Source organism: Elephas maximus, chromosome 7, assembly GCF_024166365.1.
Source record: "Elephas maximus indicus isolate mEleMax1 chromosome 7, mEleMax1 primary haplotype, whole genome shotgun sequence".
Taxonomy (NCBI): Eukaryota; Metazoa; Chordata; class Mammalia; order Proboscidea; family Elephantidae; genus Elephas; species Elephas maximus.
The window spans coordinates 16,648,480-16,665,487 of record NC_064825.1 but is presented as its reverse complement, the minus strand read 5'-3'; the positions used below and the strand labels follow the sequence as shown (position 1 = coordinate 16,665,487).

At 39.3% G+C, this 17,008-nt stretch overlaps 1 protein-coding gene across 3 annotated transcripts in view; it reads right to left on the bottom strand.

Annotated features, from left to right (window-relative positions):
- Window positions 1-3,032: 3,032 nt before the first annotated feature.
- Window positions 3,033-17,008, bottom strand: part of PDGFD (platelet derived growth factor D) — a 272,892-nt gene continuing 258,916 nt past the window's right edge. For 2 of the 3 annotated variants that reach the window (XM_049889455.1, XM_049889453.1), the window contains exon 7: window positions 3,033-5,656. In XM_049889455.1, coding sequence (XP_049745412.1) covers window positions 5,531-5,656 — 126 coding nt within the window. In that variant the 3' untranslated portion in view covers window positions 3,033-5,530. Of the gene's footprint in view, window positions 5,657-8,335; window positions 8,439-17,008 lie in introns of all 3 variants that reach the window. The other variant, XM_049889454.1, reaches the window with a different exon arrangement.

Sequence of the window (17,008 nt, the reverse complement as noted above, 5' to 3'; positions counted from 1 at the left end):
AGTGACGCTATATACAACAAAACAAAACACTGACCGGTCCTACACCATCGTCACCATTGTTGCTATGTTTGAGCCTATCGTTGTAGCCACTGTGTCAATCCATGTCATTGGCGGTCTTCCTCTCTTTCACTTACCTTTTACTTTACCAAGCATGATGTCCTTCTCCACAGACTGGTCCCTCCAATTACTAAGATCTTTGAATTCTCTTAACCTTTCTTGCACCCTTAGTTCATAGGAATGGCATCCACTAGAGTTAGCATCCCCTACAGTTGGTATCCCCTACAGCTTGCACAGTAACAGAGGGCACCAACCTTTTCCTTTCTCTGAACTCTCACATGTATTCTTACTTTCTTTCACCCTTAGAACTTGGAGGATTCTCAATTCATATTCCTACCCCCATCCTTCCTGCAGACCACTATTTTCCAAACGTGTAATCTGCTGGAAGAGACCTATAGCATTTTACTAATTCCATTTTATCAACGAAGTGGCAGACTTGTCACTATATCGAAGGCCTTCTGACTCTCTGTCTGCAGCTCCATGACACTTTGCAGCCTCCACTATGCTCAGAAACCACCCATGGCTTCCTCTCCTCTGTGTAAAACACTAAATCCCTTGCTAGCCATCCACTTGAGATTTTGTGAAATCAGGCCCCAGCCTAATTTTTCAAACTTGCTACCAATTGTCCCTCTGTAGAACCCTCCCCTTTCTGTCACTGTTTTCTCTATTATTTGACTGCCCCACATTCACCTTAACGCATCTTTGTTGGGGATCTTTGTCCTTTCCGTTTAACCCACTTGGAATATCTTTCTCCAATTTTATCCCGTTGTGAGCTTACTTGTGTTTTGAACCCCAATGCATGACCAATATATAGTGGGCTTTAATAAATTTTGTTGTTGGATTAAAAATTCAGTCAGCTTTCCCCGTATTAACAGTGGCCAAATCCCCTTTGATAAAAATCAATATCTATCACCTTATTCACCTCATTCTGAACTTTGTACTATAATGGACAATATTGGAGAATATTCACTTGATGTGCTCAGCTCTCAAGAGGCTGTGATTTCTTGAAATAGTTGGCCATTTTACCCTATTAAACTGCTTACTTGGGAAGCCCAGCATCTGGTTTCCTCAAATGACCCTTGTCTCTATGCCTTCCTGACTCCCTGACTTGAAGACTTGCTGGTACAGGCTGGTGAGAAAGAGCAAGAGTGTGGGGGTCACAGGAAGTAAAGGCAATACCATGAATGAATCTATAACATGGGCTCAACAAAAGGGGTTGGTTAGAGAATATATTCCTGAGACTTTGACTTTTGAAAGAGAAAATTCTCATGTGCAGGTATTATTTGAAATATGAATTGAATCCAAGAGTATTTTTAACATTTGGTTCCTGGCCACTAAAGCTGGCAACCAGTATCTAACAGTTCTTCCATAATTAGAAAGTCAAACGGTTCTGTTAGAAAATGAAGATTTCTTGGCCCATAACTTCTTGTACTAGGTACATTGACCTTTATTATAGACTTAGCTCTACTCTCTTCCAATGTGATTTGCTAAAGGATTTTTAAAGCTCTCTACAGAAATTAAATTTATTCAAAAAATATAGAACTTAATTTGCAAATTCAGAATTATAATTTGAACAGCAAGCATAAAGTCCCAAATGAAGTGGTTTGTTGCTATCCATTGTTTATGGCTTGACTATAGTATTTAGGAGATATCCCAGTATGCTATGTGAAGTTCTGAAGGCATGTCTTTAACTTGATCTTTTTAAACACGAGAATTTGAGTGAATGTCAATAAAACCACTGAATTATATTCTATCTTCCAGCATATTTGATCAGGACGGTCAATAAACAGAATTGTATTTCCTAGAATTACAGGCATGAATACTAATTTATGAATTTTAACTTAATGTTCTACCAGAGGACCCTAGGAAAATGTGAACAATTTGGACATCTGTTGAGTAATTCTTAGGGCAAAAATGGACACATTCACTTTTCAGGAAAGGATATAAAATTTTATAATATATGTGCCTTAAATACTATTTTTATATATGGCTATTATGTTTACATAAAAACCCCAAGTTATCTGAATTAACTGTTATGCACAGAAGTATTTGATCCTTCCCCCACCCCTTTTCCTCACTTTGACACACATTAGCCAGTATTTCTGATGGTACAATTAACTGTTGCCACAGAATACATATGTCCCATTCCCCAAACAACCTAAAACCATTAAACTAAATGAAGTGGCAGCTTCACACAAAACTGTGCAGCTGCTGTTCTGTCTCTGGGAGCATGACAATAAAGACTGAACTACAGTAAAAATTCCTGCAGCTAGAAGAGATCTCTTTATAGTCTATGCCCTCTTTGTAAATATTAAAATTAAATGCTTTGGGAACGTAGCCTCTAAACTGGTCTCCCTGAACTGATAACACTGAGTCACTTAGCTGGGGTGTGTGTCTGGGCGGGAAAAGGTGCAAAGGTGGGCAGGCGAGAGAGAATGAATCTGTGATGTTGATCTCAGTCCCCCAAGGGGAAGAGAGGAGGTGAAGCCTCCCGAATGGGGAATGTCAGAGAAGAATAAAACCAGTTGCCTTAAAGTCAATTCCAACTCATAGTGACCCCACGTGTGTCAGAGTAGAACTGTCCTCTCTAGGGTTTTCAATGGCTGATTTTTCAGAAGTAGATCTCTAGGCCTTTCTTCTGGATGGATGTGAACCTCCAACCTTTGGGTGAACAGTCAAGTATGCTAACCATTTGTATCACCCATAGACTCCCAGAGGAAAAGACATTTCATTAAAAGGCCTCTGGGGAAAACTCCAGCTCTCTCTCACTGAATAGCTACAGGAAACGGACGGAGCGAAGACTGCAGTCTCGGCAGAAAGTTTGTGCTTTTCCAGCCTTATAAAATGAAGCCCTCAGAATTCACCCCATCTGGTCATGTCAAACAATTGGATGTATTTGTGAAAGTAAGTTCGCAACATTATACAGCTTTTAAAACTACAATTGAGTACTAAATAATGGAGCAGTTTTGTTTGAAAGCAATATTTATTTTTCATGATAAAAAAGGCATATTACATTTGCTACAGAAAATGCTATGGGACAAAAAAGATGCATGTTACTGCTATGACACACAAAAAACATAACAAATTCCACGTATGAAAGTGTTCTGTCCTATAAGAACATATTGAATGTAAGGTGAGCGAGCCATGCAGAAGTGTGGATTTATTACGGTTTGTTTTGAAATGTAATTTGTATGGCGAGCTTTTTATTCCTTTGATGGCAATGAAACAGATTTATTGGCTACATGTTGGAAGTGCAATAGATAACAGATAACCAAGGGAGAAGTTTTAATAAAACACTCAAGAAAGGATAAGAAAAGTGAGTGAATATGTCTGCTTACATTTCAGCTAATAAATAAAAATTACAGATGATAGGACTTTAACTGAAAATCATCCTGGTGATTAAGCCTGAAAGGCTTATTGAAAATTGGGTAGAACACTCTAATTTTTCATATTTACAGCGACGATGTGAGCTGTACAAGCTAGAGTGATGGAACCCACGTTTTGACTGTGGTCCAGGAAGCCAATGTTTTTCCAGGAAACTTGTCAAGTGGCTATGAAGGTAAGGAGTGGTTTCTGAGTATTAGAATATCTACTCAGGCTATTTCTGATTTTTCAGTTTCGGACTTGCTCTGGGATTTTGGAGAGTATTTAATTTTACCAGTCACCCCCTGAGGTAAAAACACCACACACTTGCACGGAAATTTTAGGAGGTGTCTCTTCAATAAGTCTTGGCCTTTTGTCTCAAAGAGCTGAGAAGAAATGGGTTACTAAGGATAACAGAGAACTGGGTCCTGAGTGCACGAGTCTTAGAAATCCAACTACACTTAAGCCACTCATCTGAAAATAGGACTTAAACAGTCCCTGTCACATACCCCTCACCCAAATTGGTTGTTGTCAGTAGAGACCTAGACTCACAGAAGATAGCGACAGTCCTTTTTTCTCTCAAGGCAGGAAGAAAAATATATTTCTCTTCCAGGAGCAATCTTGATGTCAGTGTTGCTCTCTTTAGAACCTTGCTGTGGAGACTGATGAATCACTTCCTACCCCCAGAGTCAGTCTCCTTTAAAATAGACATTCGGGAGCCAGGGAGGAAAAATTACTCTAAATACCAGCAACAGCCACTGCAAAGACAGTTTTCTCCTGGTGGAGCAGGGCTGAAGTTGTGTCCCCACAATTTACACAGTGGCTTCTAGAACAAGCTCCACAGATTCGGAAAGAACCAGCGACTCCAGATATGATTCCATTTCAGTTAGAAATAGGGATTCAGAATGGTGAATGAATATACTACGGATTTGTATCACTAAAATTTGGTTGTTTTATTAGCACTAAAGTTTTTAAGGTATAAATAATCCGTGACGGTATGCCAAGCATAAAACGCCATTGCAAATCCATGGCCATAAATGAAGAGGCAGGAACACAAAAGCAAGACGTCTCAAAGGAATTGGCACAGTTCGGAAAGTTTGAACACATAATTAAATATAAGCCCTATCAAATACTTCATCCAATTTCCAGTTATATTAACACTTCATTGCTCACTATTTTGACTTTCAACTGCCCAAATCTTCCAATCGACACTATCTGGGAAGGCTCATGTAGCGTCTCCAGGCCACTCTTGAAAGGGTTTGTTTTTGTGGAGGGATTTGGGGAAAGAAAAAAGTTTCAAAATTCTGTTACAGCTTATAAATTGCCTCTTGTAGGACTATAATGATAAACCTTCCAAGCAACTTTTTTTGAACATGCATTAAACGAATAAACATGCCCCAGCAAAATGCATTAGAAGAAGACAATGGCTTAATTTCTAAAGCACCTATATTATTATCGCATGGCTTGGGAGACAAGGAATTATCGTATACACAGATAAGTGTGTAGTGCATCTCACAGGGAAAAAATGGTTAAGTATTTGACTTTTTTCCAGAAACCATATTTCTCCTCTTATAATGATCCATTAAGATGTACACGCAAGAACTCATCTTTTGTTTGTAATACACAAGGTGCTTTCTTTAAGAGAGCAAGAACCAAAACGGTTTAGCCGTTCAAAATTAAAATATAAACAAATTAAATTCATCTTCGGAACTTTTCAAGCAATGTTTCATGTATTTAACACATACCTTATTCTGTCAAAGGATTTTAAGGACCTAAGTAACCATATACAAGCTTTGGTGTACCTAGTTACATATATTGGATAAACCATTTGATTTATCTATTTACACATAGACATGAATATGTATATATATATATCCCCAGACACTACTGGTAAATGCAATCCCATATTCTTGAATATAGAAGTTGATAGTTGATGATACACCTTTCTACTTTACGTGAAACTAACAAAGCTAGGTTGAAACTCAGCAACCACTTGCATTCATTGCATTGCAGGCTAGTAAGTTCGGCTGCTGTTGGGAAAAGGTATCTTACCACACCCTCCTTAAACTAAAGGTTCTTTCAGCCTTAATGTAATTATATGCAGATTCTTTTATCGAGGTGGTCTTGAGCTGCAGATACAATCACACCGCTCATGGTGATCCAGTTGGATGTCAACGAGAGCCATGTTCTTAGCTCTGCCCCTCCTCTTGAAAGGGCCAGGCTCAAACTTTAATACCTAGAACAAGAAACATATTTCCCATTAGAAAGCTCTTGGAGTTTAGCTCAACCAGATGCCGATCACTTATTCCCATTAAGACAACTGGTTCTTAACCCTTTGAGAATCTGACAGATCTATGGGCTCTCTCTCTAGTAGCGCGCACGCATTTTTGAAAACAATCATTGATTCCTTGAAGTGAAGCTGTCCACAAGAGTAATGCCACCTGCCCCAAGAGGACCTCAGGAATCTTAGCAGGTACTTGTTGATAGTTTCCTAAGGGCCTTCTTTGTGCCAGGCGCTGTCCCAAAGACTATTCTGACCAAAGCATGTGTTATAGATAAATACAATACTGAGCATATTCTGGGAGCGTATTATTACCACTGTAGAGAGAACAATGAATAAAACTGTGGACATAATATGCTGGTATGGCTAAATATTTGGCTGAAGTAAAAAGTTTTGCCCTGATGAAAGTTATTAGTGGCCATGAATAAACAAAAATATATTTATGCTCTCACATATTAAGATATAATAGATTTTACAATTCAAAACAGATTCAGGCTCCAGAAAAATTTTGTACATACATTAATACCTGTGTATCAATATAGCATTTCTTAAATTATTAATATCAAAAATAAAAACCATACCCACTGCTGTTGAGTCAATTCTGACTACTCATGGTGACTCTATAGAACAGAGTGGAACTGCCCCATAAAGTTTCCAAGGGGCGTCTTGTGGATTGAACTGCTGACCTTTTGGTTTGCGGCCAAGCTCTTAACCACTGTGCCACCAGAGCTGCTAAATTATTAAGAATATTCTTGATTTTTTAATTAATACATTTAAATACAATCTCATAAAATAAATAGGTTTAAACAGAAGCTAACTGTTCTTTCCTGCTGCGACCATCACTGGAGTCAAACGTTAGTCACTGCATGGACAAATACTTGGTAAAATTATACATTTGTTTCCACATATGCCATATAATTGGTATAACTGCTTCTTTTCTTCATGTTCTTAGGAACCTGTTACCTTTTTGTTTTTGTCTTATTTTTTCCTTTTAGGTTGTAAACCCCATCATGGCATCACCAAACAGTTCTGTAGAACTTAAAAGAGTTCAAGGAATTTACAGAGATACTATTTTATTTGCTCTCAGAAAAACCTTCTCACATAGTAGAGAAGGTATTATTATACCCATTTTACAGATTAGAGAACTGAGATTCTGAAAGAGGCTAAGTACCTAAGTACCTAGGATCTTTCAGCAAGTTTGACCTGGGACCAGGACTTTGTCCTCTAACACTCTTGGACCTGATGCCTCTCTAATGTGCCTACAATTTCCTTTTTTAAGGCACTCTGGTAGCATTACAGTTAAGCGCTCAGCTGCTAACTGAAAAGTTGGCGGTTTGAACTCACCCAGCCACTCCTTCGGAGAAAGACCTGGTGATCTTCTTCTGTAAGGATCACAGCCAAGAAAACCCCCATGGGGCAATTCTACTCTGTCCTATCGGGTCGCCATGAGTTGAAATTGACTCAATAGCACCTAATAACAACATTTCCTTTTATGTCTCAAAGACGCGTGTGAGCTGGAGTGGAGCCTGATTTGCTTTACTTGGTATACTTTGGCCCTAGATGAGTCAGACACAGGAAAATCTTGCTTTAGCTCCTGCATAACTTTGCATGTCATCCCCACATTTCTTTACTCTAGGTTAGAATCTCAGCAATTTTCTCATTTTTACATTACCTGTTTACATCTATAAACAAACCAAAACATCTACTAGGAAAAATACCCCTAAAGTCCTCAGCACTCATCCATTATAATCTGTGGACTCCTTTACTTGACCATTTAAGCATGCTGTTCCATGGGAGTTCTAGGGAGGCAGAGAGTAAATCACTGCATTTGCTCAATGTTGAGTCAATCTAGGGTAGCCTGGCCTCTGCAAACACAGCGTTCTAGTGTAGAACGTGCAGTCCCATTTGTGGCAGAACTTCAAAAGAAGAATTGTGAAGAGAGTACAAAAGCAAGGGGGAAAAAAGGAATACCCTAAGACAGTGCATGTGGCACAAAGACTCAAAATATATTTGATATTAGCAAAACTAGTCCAAATGTCAGTTTTATAGCTAATTCTATTTCTACTGCATTTACAGTCTGTATTGCACAATTTCACATGAGCTTCTGTGCACTGTACCTATTAATTGGATTATAAGCACTCTGAGGGCAAGGATAGCAAAGATAACCATTAACGTTTGTTGAGTAGATGTCAGGCACTGTAGTAAGTGGCTTTGCATGTATTAGACCTGACAGCAACTCTACGAGAGAGGTATTTTTCTTATCTTTGTTGTTGTTAGCTGCTGATGAGTAGTTCTCTTACTCATGGTGGTCCCATGCACAACAGAATGAAATGCTGCCTAGTCCTGTACCATCCGCACGATCCATTGCAGATTAGGCCATTGGGATCCATAGGGTTTTCATTGGTTGATTTTTGAAAGGCCTTTCTTCCTAGTTCATTATAGTCTGGAAGCTCCACTAAAACCTGTTCAGCATCATAGCCACATGCAAGCCTCACTGACAGACGGGTGATAGCTGTGGGTGAGTTGTTTTGGCAGGGAACTGGACCCAGGTCTCCTACAGAGAAGGCAGGAATTCTACCACTGCCCTTAATTCTTCCTTTGCAGATGGAGAAAGAGAGAAATTAGGTTACTTGCCGAAGGTCACAAAGCTAGCAGGTGGTGGAATCAGAATTTGACTATGCACGGCCTGGCTCATGCGCTTCCATGAAATCTTCTGTTTGTACAGCTCAGCAGCATGCTGGGGACAGAGAAGATGCTAAAGAAATGCATCTGGGCGAACATGGCGGGCAATGCTACAGATGTATAAGTGAATGAATGAGAATGGTTTCCTCTCCTCTCCTTTTTACCTTCCCTCTGCATCCTCTCTATCCCAGCATCCAACAGATACAAGGCAGCAAAACAAAACAAACAAGGAAATAAACCGTGGGCCAGAACAAAGTGATCCGGACTCTGGCCAGTTTTTACCCTTCACAATTTTGAAATAAAATTTGAAGTACTAAGGGCAGAGTTACAGTGGCATTTGTCTTTCCCTGCAGCCACTGAACCACCATTGCTCTTAATCCTTCCTTTACAGACAAGGAGAGAGACAGATTCAGTTCTTTCCTGCCGGACATCTATAGAGGACAGAAGAGGTCGCTGCTTCATGAAAAAATAAGTAGCCAAAACAATGGATAAAGAGTATGTTACATCTTTGGGTATGAAACAGTCCTGCTGTGCTATCTTTGTCAGAGTATCTAGGAAGGTATTGGGGGTCTAGACCCCTACACCTTTGCCAAGAATTGTTCCAATATGAATTAGCTGCTATTGTCTCAGACCATCACCATATAAGTCAGACTTGGGTGTTTCGGGGTGCAAGGGAGGGCAACGATTCCTAAGAAGCTGAACATATGATAAGTATTCTCTGTTTGAAGAAGACCTCTATCAAAGCCTAGTAATTTGTGATGACTGGCACCTGTAAAATCAGCACTCTGTCAATTTGCTTTCTCATTTGATGGCAAACGAAAGTGTGTGCTTTGGGATGAGAGCAAAAATCCAGGCAGTTTTTCTAACTGGTCTCCTGATTGTTCGGGGATTTTCCCTGTGTTTTATATTAAGAAACATGAGCACAGTGTATATGTGTTTTGCTGATAAGAAGAGAAAAATGAATTGGCAGACACTTTCCCAGACAAGACAGGAAAGCTCTATTTGAACAAAGTGGAAATTGGACTGCTTCACTGGCTGATCACAGCACTGATGTTCAAAGCTTTCAGACCATGTAACAGTCTTAGGTTCAGGTACACAGCATTGAAAGGAGGAAAAAAGTAAGGCTGATTTGCTGGAGCATGGCAAGTTAAAAGAGAAATGAAAAGCCTTTATCTGAGGAAGCAAACTGGCTGGTTATGGGTTATCTGGTCACCTTCAAAGGAGAGGGCCATTCAATTAATTACAGCAGCCGAAGGGTGCTTGCTAATAAGTACCATCACAAAGTGCTTTCCTATTTCTGGAGCTATGATTCACAGCTGCAAACACCCACACTGCAGTAATAATCCGCTAGGGGCAGCCAGCCATTTCTTATCACTGATGGGTGAAAATGGCAATCGTGACTGTTCTCTATCACCTGGAAAACCATAGGAAGCCATGGAAAGTTGACTTCTACTATGCAGAGAATGACTGAGCCAGTTGGTGGCCTTTCTACCCCTACACAAAATCAAAGATGCTCAGCTTTGCAAATTACTACAGCATAAAAAATATTTAACTACAGTAACTCACCTTGTTGCCAACAAACCACGGAATGAATCATTGACATAAAGCTATTACACTAACAAAACAATAAAAAACAATATCAGGCAGAAAATCTGCTGACTCAGGCTCTTATTTATTGGGAATATCAAAAAAAAAAAAAGGTTGTTAAGGCCTTGTAACAATTCTCAAACTAATGGCTGACACAAGAACACAAGCATATTTCAGGACAAATGCATTGTATAAACCTGAATCATTAAGAGTTTATTTACTATTCTACCCAACCCAATATTCTACCCAAGCAGGCAGTATGCAAAGTACACAGTTTCTTATCTTAAAAAAAAAAAAAAAGTTTTCTATTTTTGCTTCCATTTTGACTTCTTACTTTCTCATGCTTGTAGACTTTATGAAAAATGTACATACAATTAAGATTTTTAAGGGATGGTAGTGAATGAATCTGAAATCTATGACTACAAGCTAAAATGTTTTTGAGAAGGGATAACATTATTTTCCACACGGTGAATCACTCAACCTTGAGGCAATGTTGTAGCAAAGGCTGAGGGTTTTAACGGAAGGATTGAAATCAAGTCATAAGACACAGTGCTCAACAAGAAAGGCACGAATGACAAACAGTTCAGAAGTGTTATGCTGAGACACTAACTTTGAAGATAAGAAAAGCCTGAGGTTATACTGGGTATTTATAAAACTCTCATGAACTTTGAAAATACAGTCTTGACATCTATGGATATTTATTTCTAGTTAAAGTTTTCTGTGAGCACTCTGGGGTTACTATGGGGTATCTTTAGCTGCAGTTCTGCTTGTAAAGAACTAAATAGTTGAAATAATTTTGATAGCACTTTGGAGGATCAATGAATATATGTTCAGCCTAACCACTGTAGAAAACATATAATGGAAACCTAGCTGGGCATCAAATTTTTGAACACAGGGGACATCTAGGTCAATTGGCATAACAAAGTTTATTAAGAAAGTGTTCTGCATCCTACTTTGGTGAGTGGTATCTGGGATCTTAAAAGATAGCAAGTGGCCATCTAAGATGCATCGATTGGTTCCAACCCACTTGGAGCAAAGGAAAATGAATACCAAAGACACAAAGAAAATATCAGCCCAAGAGACAAAAAGGGCCATATAAACCAGAGATTCCATCAGCCTGAGATCAGAAGAACTGGATGGTGCCAAACTACCACCAATGATGGCCCTGACAAGGAATACAACAGCAGGTCCCTGATGGAGCAGGAGAAAAGTGGGGTGCAGACCTCAAATTCTAGTAAAAAGACCAGACTTAATGGTCTGGCTGAGACTGGAGGGACCCTGGCAGATATGGCACCAGCACTCTCTGTTAGCCCAAAACCAAAACCATCCCCAAAGCCAACTCTCAGACAAAGATTAGACCAGACCATAAGACATGAAATGATCCTCGCGAATAGTGTGCCTCTTAGCTCAAGTAGACACATGAGACTAAATAGGCAGCTCCTGTTCGGAGGTGGGATAAGGTGGCAGAAAGGGACAAGAGCTGTTTGAATGCACACAGGAAATCTGGGGTGAAAAGGCGGAGTGTGCTGTCATAGGGAGAGCAACTAGGGTTACATAACAATGTGTGTATAAATTTTTGTATGAGAAACTAACTAGAACTGTAAACTTTCACTTAAAGCACAACAACAACAAAAATTTCCGAACACAGCATTAGCATTGGGTATCATTCATGATGCAAGAGTCCTGGGTGGCCAAGATGGTTAAGCACCTAGCTGCTAACTGAAAGGTTGTGATTTGAGTCCACCCAGAGGCACCTTGGAAGAAAGGCCTGGCAATCTACTTCCAAAAAAATCAGCCATTGAAAACCCTGTGGAGCACCGTACTACTCTGACATACACGGGGTCACCATGAGTTGAAATTGACTTGGTAGCAACTGGTTGGTTGGTTATCGTTAATGATGCAGACGGTGTTTCCCTGCCTCAGGAGCACCATGCCCAAAGCAGGTTTGCTAAGCCTCAGCAGGACGGCCTGATGTGCAGCTAGACCTAAAAGAGAAAGGATGTGCACATTTTACAGTACTTAAATAAAGAGCCCATTGACTGGACAAGTGTATCATATCATCAAGGCTGTAAGAAAGTCAGAAATGAGAAAGCCAGACCACGCTCTAAACTATTTTTGTCCATATCTGTCTTGTACTTTCCAGTCTTGAGATCCTGTCGTTCATCCAGTATTCCCATGAGGTAAGAACCACAGGTGTTACTATCCCATTATAAAGATGGGTGGATTAACTATTTTACAAGCAGTCTATAAACACACTAATTCCAAATCATATTTTTATTCTTTTGCATTTACCTAGTGCCGCACCCACCAATCTGTTTTTAATCTTTATACAATTTCATTAAGATAAGGTTTTGTGGGCAAGGATAGGGTGTAACAGTTTAAGGATATCATGTAATTTCAGGTCTGCCTTGAAACTCAAAATTGTAGGCTATTATGGGAATTAAATAAGGAAACTTGAAGCCCGAGGAGGGTTTAAGTGGTGGGTCTGTCTGTGGTTGCTTCCCCAGGTGGCAGGAGCTAGAACCAGAACCCACACCTGCTTTCTTCCAGTCATGTGATTTTCCCACTCTACCGCCTTCTCTCTAAATGGGAAAACATAGGATAGGCCTGAAAGAGAGTTGACTCATAGTGTCACTCAAAGAGGGAGGAAGGGAAAGAAACAGGGAGTTTCTCTCCAAACCATACAAATGCTGTTCCCAGAAAAAGAACAGGAAAAAAAAAAAAAAAAAAAATTATTGACTTTTTTATGGTTAATTATAATCATGACTTAAAAACTCACTGAATTTTGCCAAAAAGAAGAATCTCCTTGAAAATTATTGTTTTTCTGTTTCCTTTCTCTCAATTTGCAGTTTTAGCTAGATTTGTTTCAATGGCAGCCACTTAAAACATGTAAAAATGGAAAGTATTATTATTTTATCTGAAGTCAAAGCTCATATTTTCTTACTTCTTTTATCTCCAAACTCTTAGGCTATAGAACACAATTTTTTTTTTTCATGTAAAATTCTCTTAAAATAGAAACGTTCCTCCAAAATCAGTTCTGGGCCCTTTGGTTTTTCATTTTTGCTGGAGACAGGAATGATTCTAGATGCTACAAATGTGCCAGAAACAAAGATGGGTCTAAACCTGCTGTCCAGAATCGTAGTCACTAGCCATGTGTGGCCATTTCCATTTAAATTAATAACAAAATGAAATAAAATATTCAGGTCCTCATTTGGACTACTCACGTTTCAAGTACTCAATGTGTTTAGTGGCTACCATACTGGACAGTAGAGCTATGAAACTGCTCATCACTGCACAAAGTTCAAGTGGATAATGCTGGTAGCTGTTCAGCATCCTGGCACAATCACTGCGCATGAGAGGAGGGACAGAGAAAATTAACTTCTATCTTTCCTTTCAGCTGCTTCTTATGTTTCTGGTTGTTGACCAAATGGACATAACCAGGAGGTCAAATGATGAAAAACAGTATATATTAATTTAAAAAGTTCCTACAATTCTAGGAAATATTCTATTCCTTCATTATGCATTATCAAGGGAAGAAGAAAACCAACTCACAGTGACTCTGTAGTACTAAGACTGCCCCATAGGGCTTCCAAGAAGCAGATGGTGGATTCAAACTGCTGACCTTTTGGTTAGCAGTCATAGATCTTAACCACTGCACCACCAGGGATCCACTGAAATAACAGTATACTCAAATTGTCAAGACCACCACTCATCTGTCAGGTTGTCATACTGTGGTAGATTGTGTGTTGCTGTGATGCGAGCAACTATGCCACCAACATTTCAAATATCAGCAGGGTCACCCATAGTGGACAGGTTCCAGCAGAGCTTCCAGACTGAGACAGGCTAGGAAGAAGTGCCAGGCAATCTACTTTTTCTAAAAAACAGTGGCCAGCGTAAACCTTATGAATAGCAGCAGAACGTTGTCTGATATAGTGCCAGAAGATGAGCCCCTCAGGTTGGAACGTTCTTGACTGGGGAAGAGCTGCCTCATCAAAGTAGAGTCGACCTTAATAATGTGGATGGACAAAGCTCTCAGGACCATCATTTGCTGATGTGGCACTACTCAAAATGAGAAGAAACAGCTGCAAACGTCCATTAACAATCAGAATGTGGACTATACAAAGCATGAATCTAGGAAAATTGGAAGTCATCAGTAACAATGCATAAAGATAGATATTCTAGGCATTAGTGAACTGAAATGGACTGGTATTGGCCATTTTGAATCAGACAATCATATGGTCTACTATGCTGGGAATGACAGATTGAAGAGCAATGGTGTCTCATTCATTGTTAAAAAGAATATTTCAAGGTCTATCTTGAAATCTATCCTGTACAAGAAGTACAACACTGTCAGTAATAGGATAATATTTATACTCCTACAAGAAAGTCCAGTTGATAAATAGAAAGTCCAGTTGATATTATAACTATTATTCAAATTTATGCACCAAACATTAAGGCCAAAGTGAAGAAATTGAAGGTTTTTACTAACTACTAAAATCTGAAATTGATCATACATGCAATCAAGACTCATTGATAACTACTGGTGATTGGAATGTTAAAGTTGGAAACAAAGAAGGAATAGTAATTGGAAAATATGGCCTTGGTGACAGAAACGATGCTGGAGATTGTATGACAAAATTTTGCAAGACCAGTGATTTCTTCATTGCAAATACCCTTTTCGAACAACAGAAACTGCAACTATACACTTGGACCTCACCGGATGGAATACAAAGGAATCAAATCAATTACATCTGTGGAAAGATTGATGAAGAAGCTAAATATCATAAGCCAGAACAAGGCCAGGGGCTGACTGCTGAACAGACCGTCAATTGCTCATATGCAAGTTCAAGTTGAAGCTGAAGAAATTAAAACAAATCCATGAGAGGCAAAGTATGACCTTGAGTATAAACCCTGTTAAACCTGTTGCTGTTGAGTCCATTCCGACTCATAGTGACCCTATAGGACAGAGTAGAACTTTCCCGTAGAGTTTCCAAAGAGCACCTGGTGGATTTGAATTTCCAGCATTTTGGTTAGCAGCTGTAGCACTTAACCACTATTCCACCAGGGTTTCTGACCTTGAGTATATCCTGCCTGAATTTAGAGACTGTCTCAAGAATAGATTTGACAGATGGAACACTAATCACTGAAGACCAGACCAGTTAGAGGATGACATCAAGAACATCATACATAAAGAAAGCAAAAGGTCATTAAAAAGACAGGAAAGAAAGAAAAGACCAAAATGGATGTCAGAAGAGACTCTGAAACTTGTTCTTGAACATAGAGTAGCTAAAGTGAAAGGAAGGAATAACGAAGTAAAAGAGCTAAACAGATTTCAAAGGGTGGCTCGAGAAACCAAGCAAACTATTACAATAAAATGTGCAATGACCTGGAGTTAGAAAACCAAAAGAGAAGAACATGCTTGGCGTTTCTCAAGCTAAAAGAACCGAAGAGAAATTCATGACTAAAGTTGCAATATTGAAGAATGCTACGGATAAAATATTGAACGGTGCAGGAAGCATCAAAAGAAGAAGGAAGAAATACACAGAGTCAGTGTACCGAAAAGAATTGGTCAATGTTCAACCATTTCAAGAACCAATGGTATTGACGGAAGAAATCCAAGCTGCACTGAAGGAAGCGGCAAAAACCAAGGCTCCAGGAGCTGAAGGAGTACCAACTGAAATGTTTCAACAAACAGATGTGACACTGGAAGCATACGCCAAGCATCTACGCCAAGAAATCTGGAAAAGAGCTACCTGGTGAACTGACCGGAAGAAAACCATATTTGTGCCCATTCCAAAGAAAAGTGACCCAACCAAATGCGAAAAGTATTGAACAAAGTCATTAATATCACATGCAAGGAAAATTTTGCTGAAGATAATGCAAAAACACTTGGGGCAGGACATCGACAGAGAACTGCCAGATTCAGAAGTGGATGTGGAATGAGGGGTAGCATTGCTGTCTTCAGACAGACCTTGCCTGAAAGCACAGAATACCTGAAAGGTGTTTACCTGTGTTTTATTGACTATGCAAAGGCATTGGACTGTGCGCATCATGACAAATTATGGATGTCATTGCAAAAAAAAAAATGTGAATTCCAGAGCACTTAATTATGCTCATACAGAACCTGTACATAGAAGAAGAGGCAGTCATTCAAACAGAAAAAGGGGATACTGTGTGATTTTAAAAAATTGAAAGTCATCAATAATGAAATAGGGAAAGATGTGCATCAGGGTTGTATCCTTTCACTATACTTATTCAATCTGTATGCTGAGCAAATAATTTGAGAAATTGGACTATAAAAGAACTTGGCATCAGAATTGGAGGAAGACACATTAATGACCTGCCATATGCAGATGACACAACACTGTTTACTCAAAGTGAAGAGTATTTGAAGCACTTACTGATGAAGATCAAAGACTACATATAGCCTTCAGTATGGATTACATCTGAACATAAAGAAATCAAAAATCCCCACAAATGGACCAATAAGCAACATCATTATAAATGGAGAAAATACTGAAGTTGTTATGGTTTCCTTTTACTTGGATGCACAAACAACATCTATGGGAGCAGCAATCAAGAAATCAAAGGACAAATTGCATTGAGCAAATTTGCTGCAAAAGACCTCTTCAAAGTGTTAAAATGCAAAGACATCACCTTGGGGAGTAAGGTTTGCCTGATCTAGGCCATGATATTTTCAGTTGCCTCATATGCATGTGAAAGCTGGACAATGAGTAAGGAAGACCAAAGAAGAATTGATGCCTTTGAATTACGGCATTGGCAAAGAATATTGAACGCACCATAGACTGCCAGGAGAATGAATATATCTGTTTTGGAAGCAGTACAGCTAGAACGCTCCTTAGAAGAGTGGATGGCAAGACTTCGTCTCACATACTTTGAACATGTTATCATGAGAGACCAGTCCCTGGAGAAGGACATCACACTTGGTAAAGCAGAGGGTCAGCAAAAAAGAGAAAAATCCTCAAAAAGATGGATTCACTTCTAGCTGCAACAAAGGACTCAAACAGAGCAATGAAT